The sequence below is a fragment of the Poecilia reticulata genome, chromosome 4 (assembly GCF_904066995.2).
Source record: "Poecilia reticulata chromosome 4, P_reticulata-male-v2, whole genome shotgun sequence".
NCBI classification, from domain to species: domain Eukaryota; kingdom Metazoa; phylum Chordata; class Actinopteri; order Cyprinodontiformes; family Poeciliidae; genus Poecilia; species Poecilia reticulata.
Window position 1 is genome coordinate 935,845 of NC_088833.1, and position 14,376 is coordinate 950,220.

Below are 14,376 nucleotides of genomic sequence, written 5' to 3' on the forward strand. Positions count from 1 at the left end.
TCAGTTTCTCTATAAACTGCAACCCAAATGTTCATAAAACTCTTATATTTGACACTTTGCATGTTTGTTCAGTGTAGTATGTGGACAACATTTGATATTTGTAGATGCAGGCGGAACTTAAAAGCACGTTGTCTGTTTCTGGGTGACATCTCCGTGTGAGACTTCCGGCGGAAGTTACCAGCAAGGCGCTAGCAGCATTAGCTTCCAGGCTACATTGTGGCTTTTGTCAGTTAGAAGGCGGTTTGAGCTGAATATCTTCGGCTCATCTTCCATCTTCAGAGAGAAACTAACTGCTGAAATCTTCAGCATCGGAGGAGGAAAAGCTCGATCATCGGCTCGGAACCGGCAGGTAATGTTTGCTGATCCAACCTGGCTTCTGCTGCATTAATGGATCTGAATGTTTAAAAAGGAGATTCATTCTTTTATGCAAACAGATGTTAAGTAAAATACTGAATGTGATTCTTGAATCCAAATTAAATGAATAAATTAAATTTAAATAAAATAAATGCGTAAAATTGAACCATGACAATGAAAAAACCCTAAATGGGACCAAATGCTACTGAGAAATAAGTTTTTTAAAAAGAGAGACTTAATGACACGAAGCAAAGACGCCTGGCTGATATTCCAAGGTTTAGGAGCCACAACAGGAGCAGCTGGATCTGTTTCTGCTTAGTTTGATCTAAACTCATCTGGTCAGCTGATCTAAAGGATCACAGGAGAAACAGCTGGACGGTGAGAGCTGCTCATGTTGCTGCTGGAAATATTATTCAACATTTAACCAGGGGTGAAAGTAGTTTTAAATTCTTGGGGGTACTATAAGAAAAATAAATATATAATATATATATATAAGCTGGTAGTTGTTGAATTGCTACAAAATAAAGCTGCATTTCCTCCTTCAGCCCACTGGCTGCAATGTTGACACCTTGAGATGCCATGAGACCTAAATCCTGAACATCATGGCATGGAGAGCATCCCAGTTTTCCATGTCTGGCATATAACCATTCATTTTATCTGTTAAACTGGTTCTACTGGTCCTGTGTCCAGACAGAGGGATAATCAGTAGCCCAGCATCATGACCTGCTTGTTCTGAAGATCCTGCAGCTTCTCTTCCTAACATGGCGCCTCCTCACCCTGACTCTCATACTGACAGGAGGAACCACAGAGCTCTGTTAGGTTAAAGCTCATCTTCTGAAGTTGGGATGTTTTTCCTCCAACAGGTTCCAGAGGAATCACCTCAAACCAGATGTTGGATTTTATTTCATTTGTGAATGTTAGAGCTTCAACAGTGGAGCTATAAATGTTGAAAAAGGTTATTATTTTTGAGAAAATCTCATCAATATTTCCACTAAATAAGAGGCAAAAAACGTCTGATAAAGTAAAAACCTCTCAGACTCTGAGCTCAAAGCACCAAACTATATTTTTATATTAGACAATTAATTTAATTTCACATAATTATCGCTGTAGAAGCCATTTGTTTGTTAAATACTGAATGAGACATATTTACCGTGTTTGATGTTTGTTGTAAATGACGTAAACTCAAAAAGATCGAGGTAATTAGTCCAAGTTTGTGTTTATAGAAACTACAGCGGCTGTGATGAGCCGCAGCAAAGGTAAAACAACCTGAACAGGTGATCAACTCTAAACCACTCGCACATTTTTCTCTGTCGTTTAAGCACACCCGTTGCCATGGCAACCTGCTGCGCTCCACAAGCCGACCAGAGATTACGTTAAAAACATAACATTCAGCCCGTTACGATATCAGGTTTTCAGGATTGATATTTTTTTTTCATCATTAATAACCTCCTGAGGACCTGCTGCTCTCAGCCAATCAGAGGACCTGCTGCTCTCAGCCAATCAGAGGACCTGCTGCTCTCAGCCAATCAGAGGACCTGCTGCTCTCAGCCAATCAGATCCACATGTTGCTCCGCTGCTGTAGGATCAGTTCAGAAACGATATGAAATGGAAACAAGTTATTTATTAACTGATTAAGTCTGTTTTAGATTGTTGTTGAGAAACTAATCAGTCACGGCTCACAGTGACCCGTTCATGTTTTACAGCTGCTCCTCTCTAGCAGGTTCTGTGTTCCTCCACTAAACCTTTTAGGGGTAGCAGCACCTCCCTGCCGTCCCCCCTTACTTTCACTCCTGCATTTAACCAAAACTCAATTACTTGTTTGCTCCCTGCTGTAAAAAAAACCAAACAATTTATTTGAGTTCATATTTAAAATAAAATCTTCTTTGCAACTCGGGGACTTTTTGTTGTTGATGTTTGAGTTGAAAAGTTGCTGACTCCTTGGTTATTTTATTTTTACTTTTATGGAGGATAAGTCTAAGAACTCAAATCTTCCCAGAGCTTTTTAAACACCATGCAGTTTTGTTTGTGACAGCCAGCAGTAATTAATGTTTCTTTGCATGACATATTTCATATTTCCAGTTTGCTACAGAATCTGTTTGTAATATTTCTTCTTTTGCTCGTTTATATCTCTGGACCTTGGTGTGTTTCACAGATGGATAACAAACAAAATAGTCAGAATATCATTTATTACCAATTCTACTATTATGAAGCAAAAATTGTATGGACAGAACATGATATTATAGATATAGTTTTGTAAATATTTTAAGGTACTTGCTCTTTATTAATAGTTTGTTTCGACTCCATATATTTTTTATTTATGAAATTGAATGCTATTTGAACTGTGGGCTTTTGTATGCACTGCTTCACGCTTATTAATATTGAGATGCATGTAATTCAGTATGAAAGTATTTAGCGTAATACTGAATCAGATGGAATCGTGACGTTCTTAACTTCCCGCCTTGAATCCAACATTCAGCCATTGCAGCTCTGCTATGTGCAGCAGCTGCGTTTTCATTAAAAATATTTGTAAAACTCCACATTCTGTTGTTGAAAAAACACAATTTCACAATTGTGATGCTTCCATTAAATAAGAAATGCATTTAATATCACACTTGACTAAATTTGTTCACGCGCCACCATCCCACTTCCTGTTGTCGTCTTCGTAACATTTGGTTGTTGGTCACAACTGATGATGCTGGAAAGTTTCCACTGCAGCTTTCAGACAAACGCACATTTTGATACAGCTGAAAAACCACTTTGTCCTCAAAGTCTTTTTTAATTCCATTAAGCAAATGCATTTTGTAATTCCAACTTGCAAAATGGAAACAGAAAGATGGTTCCACACTACCAAAATGGCGACAGAGTTCCTGGATGTAGGAAGACGTGGAAACTTTCTGAGCTCCACCTAGAATCTGAGTTTGATCAGATCAGGATAAAGTAGTTAAATTTGAGTCGTGCTTTTATGTGTATTTAATGCGTCTTGCTGAAGAGTTTTGGTGAATATTATTATTTGTCAGAGTTTAAAGCAGTGTGCATGTTTCATATTTGTGAATTTGTGGTTCATGCTTATCTTAATTTTTAGTTTTTGTCTTGTTTAAGTAGTTTTAAAGTTTTTCTCAGTGTTTCTTAGTTGGCTCATTAATTTGAGCAGCTTGGCTGCATGTTGGTAGTTAAGAGCTCATTTATGGGAAAATTCAGCTGTAAAGTTGGACGACTTTGTTAGTAAATTTTCAGCCTAAATTGAAGATAAATGTCTGAGGCCATTCTTTGCAACGTGACGAGTTCTTCTTCTGGTATTTATGTTACATTAAATTATTATGGTCTTACCTGGTTTTGCAATTGGAGGTAAAATTGGCCGGACAGAGTGAGAGAGCGCGTAGCGGCGGCATTAGGACGGTGGTTTACTGCTTTATTTACTTTTTTTTTATTGCCAATTGTTTTTATTGTTGTGTTGTAAAGGAAATGTATTATTATTATTATTATTATTATTATTGTTATACCTCCAGCAGCACCATGACTTTCACCTTCATCTTTCTGCTCTGACTCTCTGACTACAGCCAGCAGCACATGAAATGTTTTTATGCACACAGGACCGTCTGCACCACTTTGGCTCCTTTAACCACTAATTTTTTGCACAAGTACTTTTGTACTTGAACTATTTTCAGATCAGACCTTCTGTTTCTTTCCTCACCGCAGCTTTAGGTGGTGACAATCTTTCTGTCTGACGTCGTAAAGTTGGCTAGATGGTCTCTGTTACTTTTTTACTTGTTTTAGTTTTTTCCTCAGAGCCCAACTGACGAGCTGTGGCAGCCACAAGGGGGCCCTCCACACTTTTACCACATCTTGGATTTGTCAGATTCTGCTGCATTTCCGTCCCGCTTGCTGCTGTTAGCCGCTTGTTGCTGTTAGCCGCCTGCTGCTGTTAGCCGCTTGTTGCTGTTAGCCGCTTGCTGCTGTTAGCCACCTGCTGCTGTTAGCCGCTTGCTGCTGTTAGCCACCAGCTGCTGTTAGCCACCTGCTGCTGTTAGCCGCTTGCTGCTGTTAGCCGCCTGCTGCTGTTAGCCGCCTGCTGCTGTTAGCTGCTTGTTGCTGTTAGCCGCCTGCTGCTGTTAGCCACCTGCTGCTGTTAGCCGCTTGTTGCTGTTAGCCACCTGCTGCTGTTAGCTGCTTGTTGCTGTTAGCCGCCTGCTGCTGTTAGCCACCTGCTGCTGTTAGCCGCTTGTTGCTGTTAGCCACCTGCTGCTGTTAGCTGTTAGCTTTTCAGTTGGGCTCTGAGGAAAAAAAACAAGTCTGGCCAATTTCACCTCCAATTGCAAAACCAGGTAAGCCCATAATAATCTTTAAAAAATATTTTATTGAATTTTTTCCAAATTGACATACATACATTAAGATAACAGATCAAATTCCCACCCATCCCCCACACGCACCAAATCGGCACATCAGAAAACGCAGTCAGGACAACATCATAAATACACCAAATGATCCAAATCATTCCACAAACGTACAAAAAACAAAAACATGACGGTTACACAAGCTGCTAAACATTGGTGGGTCTGTCATTAACAGTCTTTCTTTGGAGGAATTTTAGTACAGGGCCCCATGTTTTCTCAAACACATTGACTCCATCTTCATTGCAATATCTCAGTCTTTCCAGATGCAGAGTATTTGCTAGTTCCCCCAACCACAGATCAAATGTGAGCACCGAGTCCTTTTTACAAAATCTCAAAATGAACCTTTTAGCAATCACCGTACCAAGCAAAACTGTCATTTTCTCATTTTTAGTGGCTGGTTGCATAGCACTGGAGACCCCGATGATGGCAATAAGTGGTTCTGGGTCCCGTTGTTTTCCAATAGCCGTTGAAAAAAAGTGAAAAATGTTCTTCCAAAATGAGTGAAGCTGAACACATGACCAGGAGGAGAGTGTCAAGTCACCAATAGCAGCCTACAACGATTACAAATTGGAGACACGCTTGTAAAGAAAGTGCAGTTTCTCCCTTGAATAATGGAGTCTATGTAAAGTTTTGAACTGTATGAGATTGTCTGGCATTGACTGAACAGTCTTGTACACTTCATCAGATAGCTGCTGTCCCAACTCATCCTCCCATGCTTTCTTTATCCTGGTTGTGTCTACAGGTATGCTATTAAAGATCTTATGAAAGTATGACACTGCCCCCTGATTGATAGGATCAAACTTATTTACTTCCTCCAGGGTTTCATGTTTCTTTAAAGCTCCAAAATCCGCTACATTTTCCTAAAATAGAACCCGTTATCTGCAGGGTTCCGTTATCTGTCCCTGCAGATAACGGAACAAACTTGACGGGAGAAGATGATAGTCAGAACGTAACTGTGTTAAAGATGCAGAAGTTCCACTTATATATAGGTCACCTATCACACCGGTGGCAGAGAACTGGAGGAGTGCTGTCGTTATTCAGGGTTTTAAGAAAAGTCTCTGTAAAAGAAAACAATCTTATTGTCAGAGATTTCTGCATTGCTCTTGACTTTTGCTCTACGTTTGTAAGCCACCTGACTGCCTGAACCAAATCCCATTTCTTTAAATTCCAGGATAATTTCCGGTTTGAATGCTGCTGCCTCACTGTGGCTGCATCTGTCCACTAAGTCAACCTGACACAAACACACTTTCATTTACTTCTGCATTAAATTCAATACCCAATGGTTATTATGATCATAAATAAATGCTAGTTGTACTATAGCATATTTCCCAGTCAACTCATGACTCCATTCTGGTCATAATTCTGATCAATGCAAAGTACAAGCTAGTTACTAAACTAGCTAGTGCGTAGTGGGTAGTATGTACCCAAGGCAGCGTTATTGGCGAGCGAGCCAGGAGTCATGGTTTGTGAATGAAAAACGGCTGTTAAAAAATGGGGTGTAATAATGGATGTTTTCATTCAGTCAGGGGTAAACGTGCTAATCAATGGTGCTGATAAATTGATTGGTTAAAGAGTTATGGGACAGTGAAACACTTTGTATGTTAATGATCTGAATAGTTCATTCTACAAAGCTTGGCGGTCAAGTTTGAATAAATAAGTGAATGATTCATTCAGGGGGAAATCCACATTTCAGTACAGCTCATCCAAAGAAGGAAAAACAAAGAAACATATAAGACATTGGTAGACAGGTGCAGCCCTGGGGGTGACACCTTTTCATTAGATGAGAATAACCACATTAAGGAAAAATCATATTTCACACTATTTCCTATTTGACGCAAAGTAGGGTTGCAAAAAACCTTTGCACATGTCAGCAACATATAGACCACATAAGGAGAGGAGGCAGTGAAGGCGGTGAGATGAGGTGTGTTTATAGCCAGACATTGTGTGTGGATTTGTAAATAAGTCTGTGAACACTGTTTCCCCCCCACCATAGTCTTTGATAATTGATGGAGCATCATCAGCGGACTGTAGGCTTAAAAAGAACGGCCCACCTGTTCTAAATAAAATGCATTTGTTTTCAAAACTTGTTTGATCTACAAGTACCACCTTCTTAACTACTGTATTTCAGAACTCATATCGCCAAATAAGGTAATTTTATTTATATACCACATTTTCAGCAACAAGGCAATTCAAAGTGCTTTACATTAATTAAAAGGAAATACAAACAAAATAACAAACCAAAGGAAAGAAAAAAGAGGAAAGAAAACTAATCTAATGTTCTAAAGTATGTAAACTAAGTGATGCTGTTCAGGGTTGCTAAGTATCTAATTCAATTTCTAAATAGTGAAACTCTACAGTTTCTGATAAAATAAGCTAAAACTGATCTAATTCCTTTTCTGGGTTAAAGTGAGTACTCCACAATTCCAAGTTTGTTCTAAATATTTTCTGGGTTAAAAGTAATATAAACTAAGCAGTGACTGTTCCTGTTAAGTATTTCTGGATTCAGGTTTGTAGTTATTCTAATTCTGATTCCATTTCTGGGCTGTATAATGTTGATCTAAATAGTGCGTACTCCACAATTTCTGATATTACTAATAAACTAACATAATCCTTTTCTGGGTTAAATAGGGAGTACTTCATAGTGAGTAACAAAAAAGAGGAAAGGACACATTAGGGCAGGTGGCAACATTCAGACAAAACAAAGGGCAAAACTAAGACATTGGTGAAGGCGGTGAGGTCAAAGGGCCATGAAGCCATGTTGCTCAGCCTAACCCAAAGTCCGATAGAGGTGTTGTTATCCAGGAATGATGTCCTTGGGAGCGCTCAGCTACACAACTCCATGGAAACAGGAGGGGGTGAGGAGGGAAGAGCGTTGTGTTTACATATCTTCAAGGAGATTAGAGATATGCAGCCCTTCCAAGGCCACACGGGGGAAGCCAATTCAGAAACAGAATGTCTGAGGTCGGGAAGATTATAAATTTCAATCTTCCCTAAAGTCTCTCCGATGCATCTCAGTTCCCAATCATCCAAATTAGTTTGATCGTTCCACTGAGCCGAAACCAGCAACTTCTCCAAGATCGATTCCACCCCGTTAGTGAGTTTTAGAGTCCTGGTCTCTGTCCACCAACACTCTGAGTGTTCTCTAGTTCGGCCAAGTCCGTCACAAATGTGTCGATAATCCAGGAATCCAGAAGCTCCAAAATCCTGTCATCATGAATAAATCCAGGATGAATCCAGCAGGACAAGAGGCTCTCTGTGCCCAGACTTCTTGTCGAAAGTTTGATCAATTGCATTGAGAGATCAGTTGACCAAATCCATAATTTGTAGATTTGGATGATGTGCAAAGAAAGGCTCCAAAAATATAGAAAAAGAGAAAAAGACGGGACAGAAACAGAGCAAGCAGGGGAGGAATGGGCAGGAGGGAGCAGAGGGAAAAAGTGTCCGCCTTCACAGAGAGCAAGAGAGAAAAAAAAGTACATAAACCAAAGTATTTGTTCTGGGAAAACATGGTATTGAGAAAACCTGAGTATCAGTAGTTGCCTTTATAGTGTGCCCTGTCTAAAGACTGTAGAGAAACCTCAGTCTGCCTTAATTTTTGCACAAAAAAACTCAGTTGAACAGTGAGCGCCACCTGTCTGTTACATATGCAACATGTTGATCTGCAGCTGTCAAGCTTCTGGTGTAGCAACTGGTCAATGGAAGATGAACACAGAAAATAAGCTAAAATTAATATTACATTTTCTGTTCTTTTTTTCAGATTTCCCACATCATTATTTTTGTTATTAAGCTAGATGTTGCTCATTGTTTTGTCTTCTACCAACAAGAGATCTCTGTTCTGGAAAAGAAGGAAACAATCTTTAAAAACCAAAGGGAGAGACAATGAACCAGAACTTGGACACGTAAAAGGAGAGTATGGATCCGAACCTTTGCTGAATGAAGACGCCATCGAACTAAAGAGATGAATATCGTATTGGGGACAGATTCTGGATCTCTGGAAATAAAAGAAGAACCAGAGGAACTAGAACCGCAACAAGTTAAAGAAGATTATGATCAATCAGAATTTCAGCACATGGTAAAAATTGAGGTTGAAGACATCAGTCAGGATGAAAACCAGGATGTACTGAAGCAGGAGAGGGATCCCTTAATGGGAGGAGATTATGCACCTGTTGAACTCAAACAGGAACCAGTAGAACTCAAATCTAAACAAGTGAAGGAAGAGGAGCATGGATCAGGACCTCAGCAGATGGCAGAGAAAGAGGCTGGAAGCATCAGTCAGGATGAAAACCAGGATATACTAAAGCAGGAGACTGATAATTTAGTCCTAGACTCTTCTGATAATGATACAGACCAACAACAACCACCAGATGTAAATGGAAACCAAATCCTCTTACAGAACTTCTCTAAAGTAGAGCTTCAGGAAATACAGACTCATGAAGCCTCAGGATCCAGTAAAGATGATGGGCAACAGAAAATGGCTCAGAAAAGTGATGATGCAGAGAAAGGGATGAAGGGCAGGAAAATTCAGAATGGTAAACAATGTAAAGTGTGTGGGAAATGTTTTAAATGTAATAGTGATTAAGAGTTCACATGAGAATTCACACGGGTGAGAAGCCTTTCTTATGTCTAATCTGTGGGAAATGTTTCAATCACAAACATAATTTAAATAGCCACATAAGAATCCACACTAGTGAAAAGCCTTTTGCATGTAAAACCTGTGGAAAAGGTTTAATCAAAAAATTAGTTTGAAATGCCACATGAGAACTCACACAGGTGAGAAACCTTTCTCATGTCCAACCTGTGGAAAAGGTTTCAATCACAAACATAATTTGAATAGCCACATGAGTAGTCACACAGGTGAGAAGCCTTTCTCATGTGTAACTTGTGGAAAATGTTTCATTCAGAAGTTTAGTTTGACTATTCACACGAGAACTCACACAGGTGAGAAGCCTTTTTCATGTGTCACTTGTGGAAAGTGTTTCCGTCATAAACCTGATTTGAATCGCCACATGATGACTCACACAGGTGAGAAGAAGCCTTTCTCTTGTTCAATCTGTGGAAAAGGTTTGGTTCAGAAACGTAATTTGAGTGTTCACATGAGGACTCACACAGGTGAGAAGCCTTTCTCATGTACAACCTGTGGAAAAAGTTTCATCCAAAAACGTAGTTTAAATAGTCACATGATAAGTCACAGAAGTGAGAAGCTCTTCTCATGTATAATCTGTGGAAAGGGTTTCAATAAAAAATCTAATTTTACCTGCCACATGAGGATTCATACAGGTGAGAAGCCTTTTTCATGTTTAACCTGTGGTAAAGGTTTTAATCAAAAAAGATTTTTGAGTACCCACATAACAACACACACAAGTGAGAAACCTTTCTCATGTCTAACTTGTGGAAAAGGTTTTATGCAAAAACATAGTTTGAATAGCCACATGAGATATCACACAGGTGAAAAGCCTTTCTCATGTTTAACTTGTGGAAAAAGTTTCATTCAAAAACGTAGTTTGACAAGCCACATGAGATATCACACAGGTGAGAAGTCTTTCACATGTGGAACTTGTGGAAAGAGTTTCAATAAAAAATCTACTTTTACTAGCCACATGATAACCCACACAGATGAGAAACCTTTCTCATGTTTAACTTGTGGAAAATGTTTTATTCAAAAACGTAGCTTGACTAGACACGTAAGAACTCACACAGGGGAAAAGCCTTTCTCATGTATAATCTGTGGAAAGGGTTTCTATAAAAAATATAGTTTCACTTACCACATGAGGATTCATACAGGTGAGAAACCTTTCTCATGTAAGACCTGTGGAAAAGGTTTTAATCAAAAACGATTTCTGAATACCCACATGCTAGCTCACACAGGTGAGAAGCCCTTCTCATGTCTAACCTGTGGGAAAAGTTTCATTCAAAAACGTAGTTTGACTAGCCACACGAGAACTCACACAGGTGAGAAGCCTTTCTCATGTATGACCTGTGGGAAAAACTTCCTTCAAAAACGTGGTATGACTAGCCACATGAGAATTCACACAGGTGAGAAGCCGTTCTCATGTATGACCTGTGGGAAAAGTTTCCTTCAAAAATGTAGTTTGACGTGCCACATGAGATCTCACACAGGTGAGAAACCTTTCGTATGCGGAACTTGTGGAAAAGGTTACAGTCGTAAACATAGTTTGATTAAGCATCTTACAACTCACAAAATAGAATCCTTTCCCATTTCATACTTGTAATAAAGTTCTCTGTAGTTGTATTTTACCTACTGAAACTTGTAAAAATGTAATTAGAAACTGTTTTCAAAATTACCCATACAAGTCAGAAGGATTTATTGTTATTAATCTTGCTGCTGAATTCAAAGACATTTAAATTCTCTTACATTTGTGCGAATCTTTGAATAATTAAACCTACTTTTGCAGATAAATATTATAACTTTTGAGATCTGTGCTCAGATTTTCAGACTTTCTGGCGCTCTCACATTGTTTAGACCTGGCATGTACTTGTTCTGGTTCCTTTAACTGGCAAATTTAGCTTGAGACCCCCGGCATAGATACGTGTTAATAATTATACATGATAGTAATGACGCTTTGACCTCACAATACAAACTCTGACGTAAGAAAGTGGGTCTATTGAGAGTGAAAAAACAACTGAAGATGTAACATAAATGCACCAAGCAGGCGACTGGCTACAAAAGCGGCATCAGAAGATGTTCCTTTAAATGAGTCTGAGATGGGAATGAGGAAACATTTGGTTTCAGTTTTGGTCTAAATATTCAGTTCAATCTGCAAATAGAATAAGACATAATAGTGCTACCCCTGAAGTAGGTGGAATCTGAACTCAACAGTTGGGTGTAGGCCTGTCGCGATAAACGATAAATCAATTAATCGCACGATAAATTAAACCTATCGACCTCATTTTAATTATCGGCTTTATCGTCTCTTCGGCCTTTTTTCTCTCTGTTGATGACACTGAATGAAAAAAGGCTCCGGTCTCTCCACTGACCCTCCCTTCCTCATTTCCTTAGTCTAATGTCCAGCGCACACGACACGAGCTGTCGGCCCGTTTTCAAAACCTGAGAGACACATTAGCCAAAGAAATCCCAGGTATAACGGTTCGATCGTGCTGTGTGGTCCAGCCACACAGCCATTATTTTGGACTTGTAGCCCAAAATAATGTCTTCAAGTCCAGTTAACTAATCTTAATATCAGGCATTAATCGATGCTTTACTAGAATCTACCTGTGATGCGTGTGGCTAGAGTTAGCGTAAAGTCTTGACTGAATGAAAATCATTATAATCTATTTATGTCACGTTAACGAAGAACAGCTGAAAACTTACCGGGTTCATCAACTACTGTAGCAATTTGGCTCCAACTCCTCTCCTTGTCATTTCTATATTCTTTGCACGAAATGTTGAATTAACATTAATGTTGTTTCCACAAATCATCTCCGATGTCCTCTGGACTTCATGTTGCGCCGTGTCAGCTGTTTGGGATTCCCCTCCGTTATTTCTCCTCAGAAAGCAGGAGGAGAATCCGGCTTTCTGATTGGCTACCTGTCACATTCAGCGTTAAGATCCCAGTCGGGGAAAACCCCTGATTTAGATCGGAGCGGCCATGATGATCCACCGTAACACACCACACACCGCAGGATGATCGGTTACGAAATCACGTCTTGTTCCCATCCATCCATTTTCTTTACACCCTTGTCCCTTAATGGGGTCAGGAGGGTTGCTGGTGCCCATCTCCAGCTGGCGTGCCGGGCGAGAGGCGGGGTCACCCTGGACGGGTCGCCAGTCTGTCGCAGAGCAACACAGAGACACACAGGACACACAACCATGCACACACACACTCACACCTAGGGGCAATTTAGAGAGGCCAATTAACCTGACAGTCATGTTTTTGGACTGTGGGAGGAAACCAGAGTACCTGGAGAAAACCCACCATGCACAGGGAGAACATGGAGACTCCATGCAGAAAGACCGGGAATCGAACCCAGAACCTTCTTGCTGCAAGGCAACAGCTCTACCAACTGCACCACTGTGCAGCCCACGTCTTGTTCCCGTCTCCTCTATTTAAATCTAGTGATTACTGAAGGATAGTACAGACTTCATAATCTGCACTCTTTTGTTTGAATGCAGTATTTATTTCCACTTTGGCTTCATGTTGTTTAGTTTTTATTCAAATACGTTTTTTGTTAATGGAGACTGAGAATCCATTTTATTTTCTTTTTGGTTGTTTTGTTTATTTAGTTTATTAGTTCCAGTGTTACGTTCACTGAAAATAAAGTGTATCTACGGCAAGAAATCACATGCATTATTAGTCATGTCCATTAAATCAGTGTCAAACGGTCTTGAAACAATATTATCGTTTATCGCAATAATTATTTAGACAATTAATCGTCCAGCAAAATTTGTTATCGTGACAGGCCTAGTTGGATGTTTATCTACAAGGCAGATCAAAGTTGAAACTCTTACTGTCAAATGATTTTCTTTGCATTTCACATTTTGTGAAAGGATTTTAAATATATTGAACTCTGTTGTCTTCTAGTCTTTATTCTCAGGTGGGTTTTTATTCTTAACCTTAGTTTTTATTTTTGTGGGAGTGGGAAGCTTAAGTGAGTAATGAGAAAATGGGAATATCAAAGTTTGTTGCTTTCTATTGTTCCTTGTAGCAGTTTGTCAGTTTCTATCAGAAGTGATGTTCAGGAAAAATAACTCCATAAAGATTAATGGCTTTTTATGGGATGTTTGTAATAAATTGCCATAACAGTTTTGCTTTGTCTGTTTTTTTCACAGATTGTATTGAAATGATGTAAAATCAATGATGTGAAATAAAAAGAATAATAAAAAGGACCATTTCTCTGTACTTTACCAGTGACAACTATTCAAATGAATGAACATGCCTCTCCATGTATGGAGGCCTAAGTCCTCAATTTAGAGCCAAAAAAACTCTTAAAAATGAATAAAGTCTGTTGTGAGGATTAATGCTGGACTTAATTATATTAATGTTCATCAATAGACCAGCCTGTCTATCAGCTCAATACTAAACTGAGTCAAACTTAGACCAGGGCTCCATCAGTCGACAGAATGAATCTTATGATTCTGCATATGAGCGTTTGCATGACCTTCAACCTTCTCGATTATTTGCTGGGAAAATTTAAATCAAACTACCAAAACAATCACTATGAATAACAAATACAATTATGTATCTGAAAAATAACAGCTCTCATCATCTTTCCAAGTCGCCTTCTTCATCGGTTCCTGGTTGTTCACTTTGGCTCTAACGACGGCACCTGTAGAAAAGTTGAGGCTTCATCATCAGTGAGCTCCTGCAATCAGTTGTATCTTGGAAATGTTTTCAGCTGTGATGCTCCTTTTTTTTTTTTGGTCAATAAAAGATGAACAGAGAACCAACTGCTGCAGGTAATAAGTTAAAATTTTAATATTCAATTTTCTGTTTTCATTTTTTCAGATTTGACACATGTCTGTTATCAAGCAAGATGTTCTAGCTCATCATTTTATCCTCAACCAACAAGACGCCTCTTTTCTGAACCAGAGGGAATCTCTGAAAACCAAAGGGAGAGCAGAGGAACCAGAACTTATACAAGAAGAAGATCATGAGTCGGGACCAGACCTGAC

At 39.3% G+C, this 14,376-nt stretch overlaps 1 protein-coding gene and 1 pseudogene across 2 annotated transcripts; both read left to right on the forward strand.

Moving 5' to 3' along the window:
* Positions 1-8,490: 8,490 nt before the first annotated feature.
* On the forward strand, positions 8,491-14,358 carry LOC145551283 (uncharacterized; annotated as a pseudogene). The gene is made up of 2 exons (XR_014087094.1): positions 8,491-9,274; positions 14,210-14,358. The product of XR_014087094.1 is annotated as an uncharacterized LOC145551283 (transcript).
* Positions 9,305-13,868, forward strand: LOC145551266 (uncharacterized). Its single transcript, XM_081605755.1, has one exon. The coding sequence runs from the start codon at positions 9,500-9,502 to the stop codon at positions 10,973-10,975; it is 1,476 nt and encodes a 491-aa protein (XP_081461881.1). The 5' UTR covers positions 9,305-9,499; the 3' UTR covers positions 10,976-13,868.
* Positions 14,359-14,376: the final 18 nt, after the last annotated feature.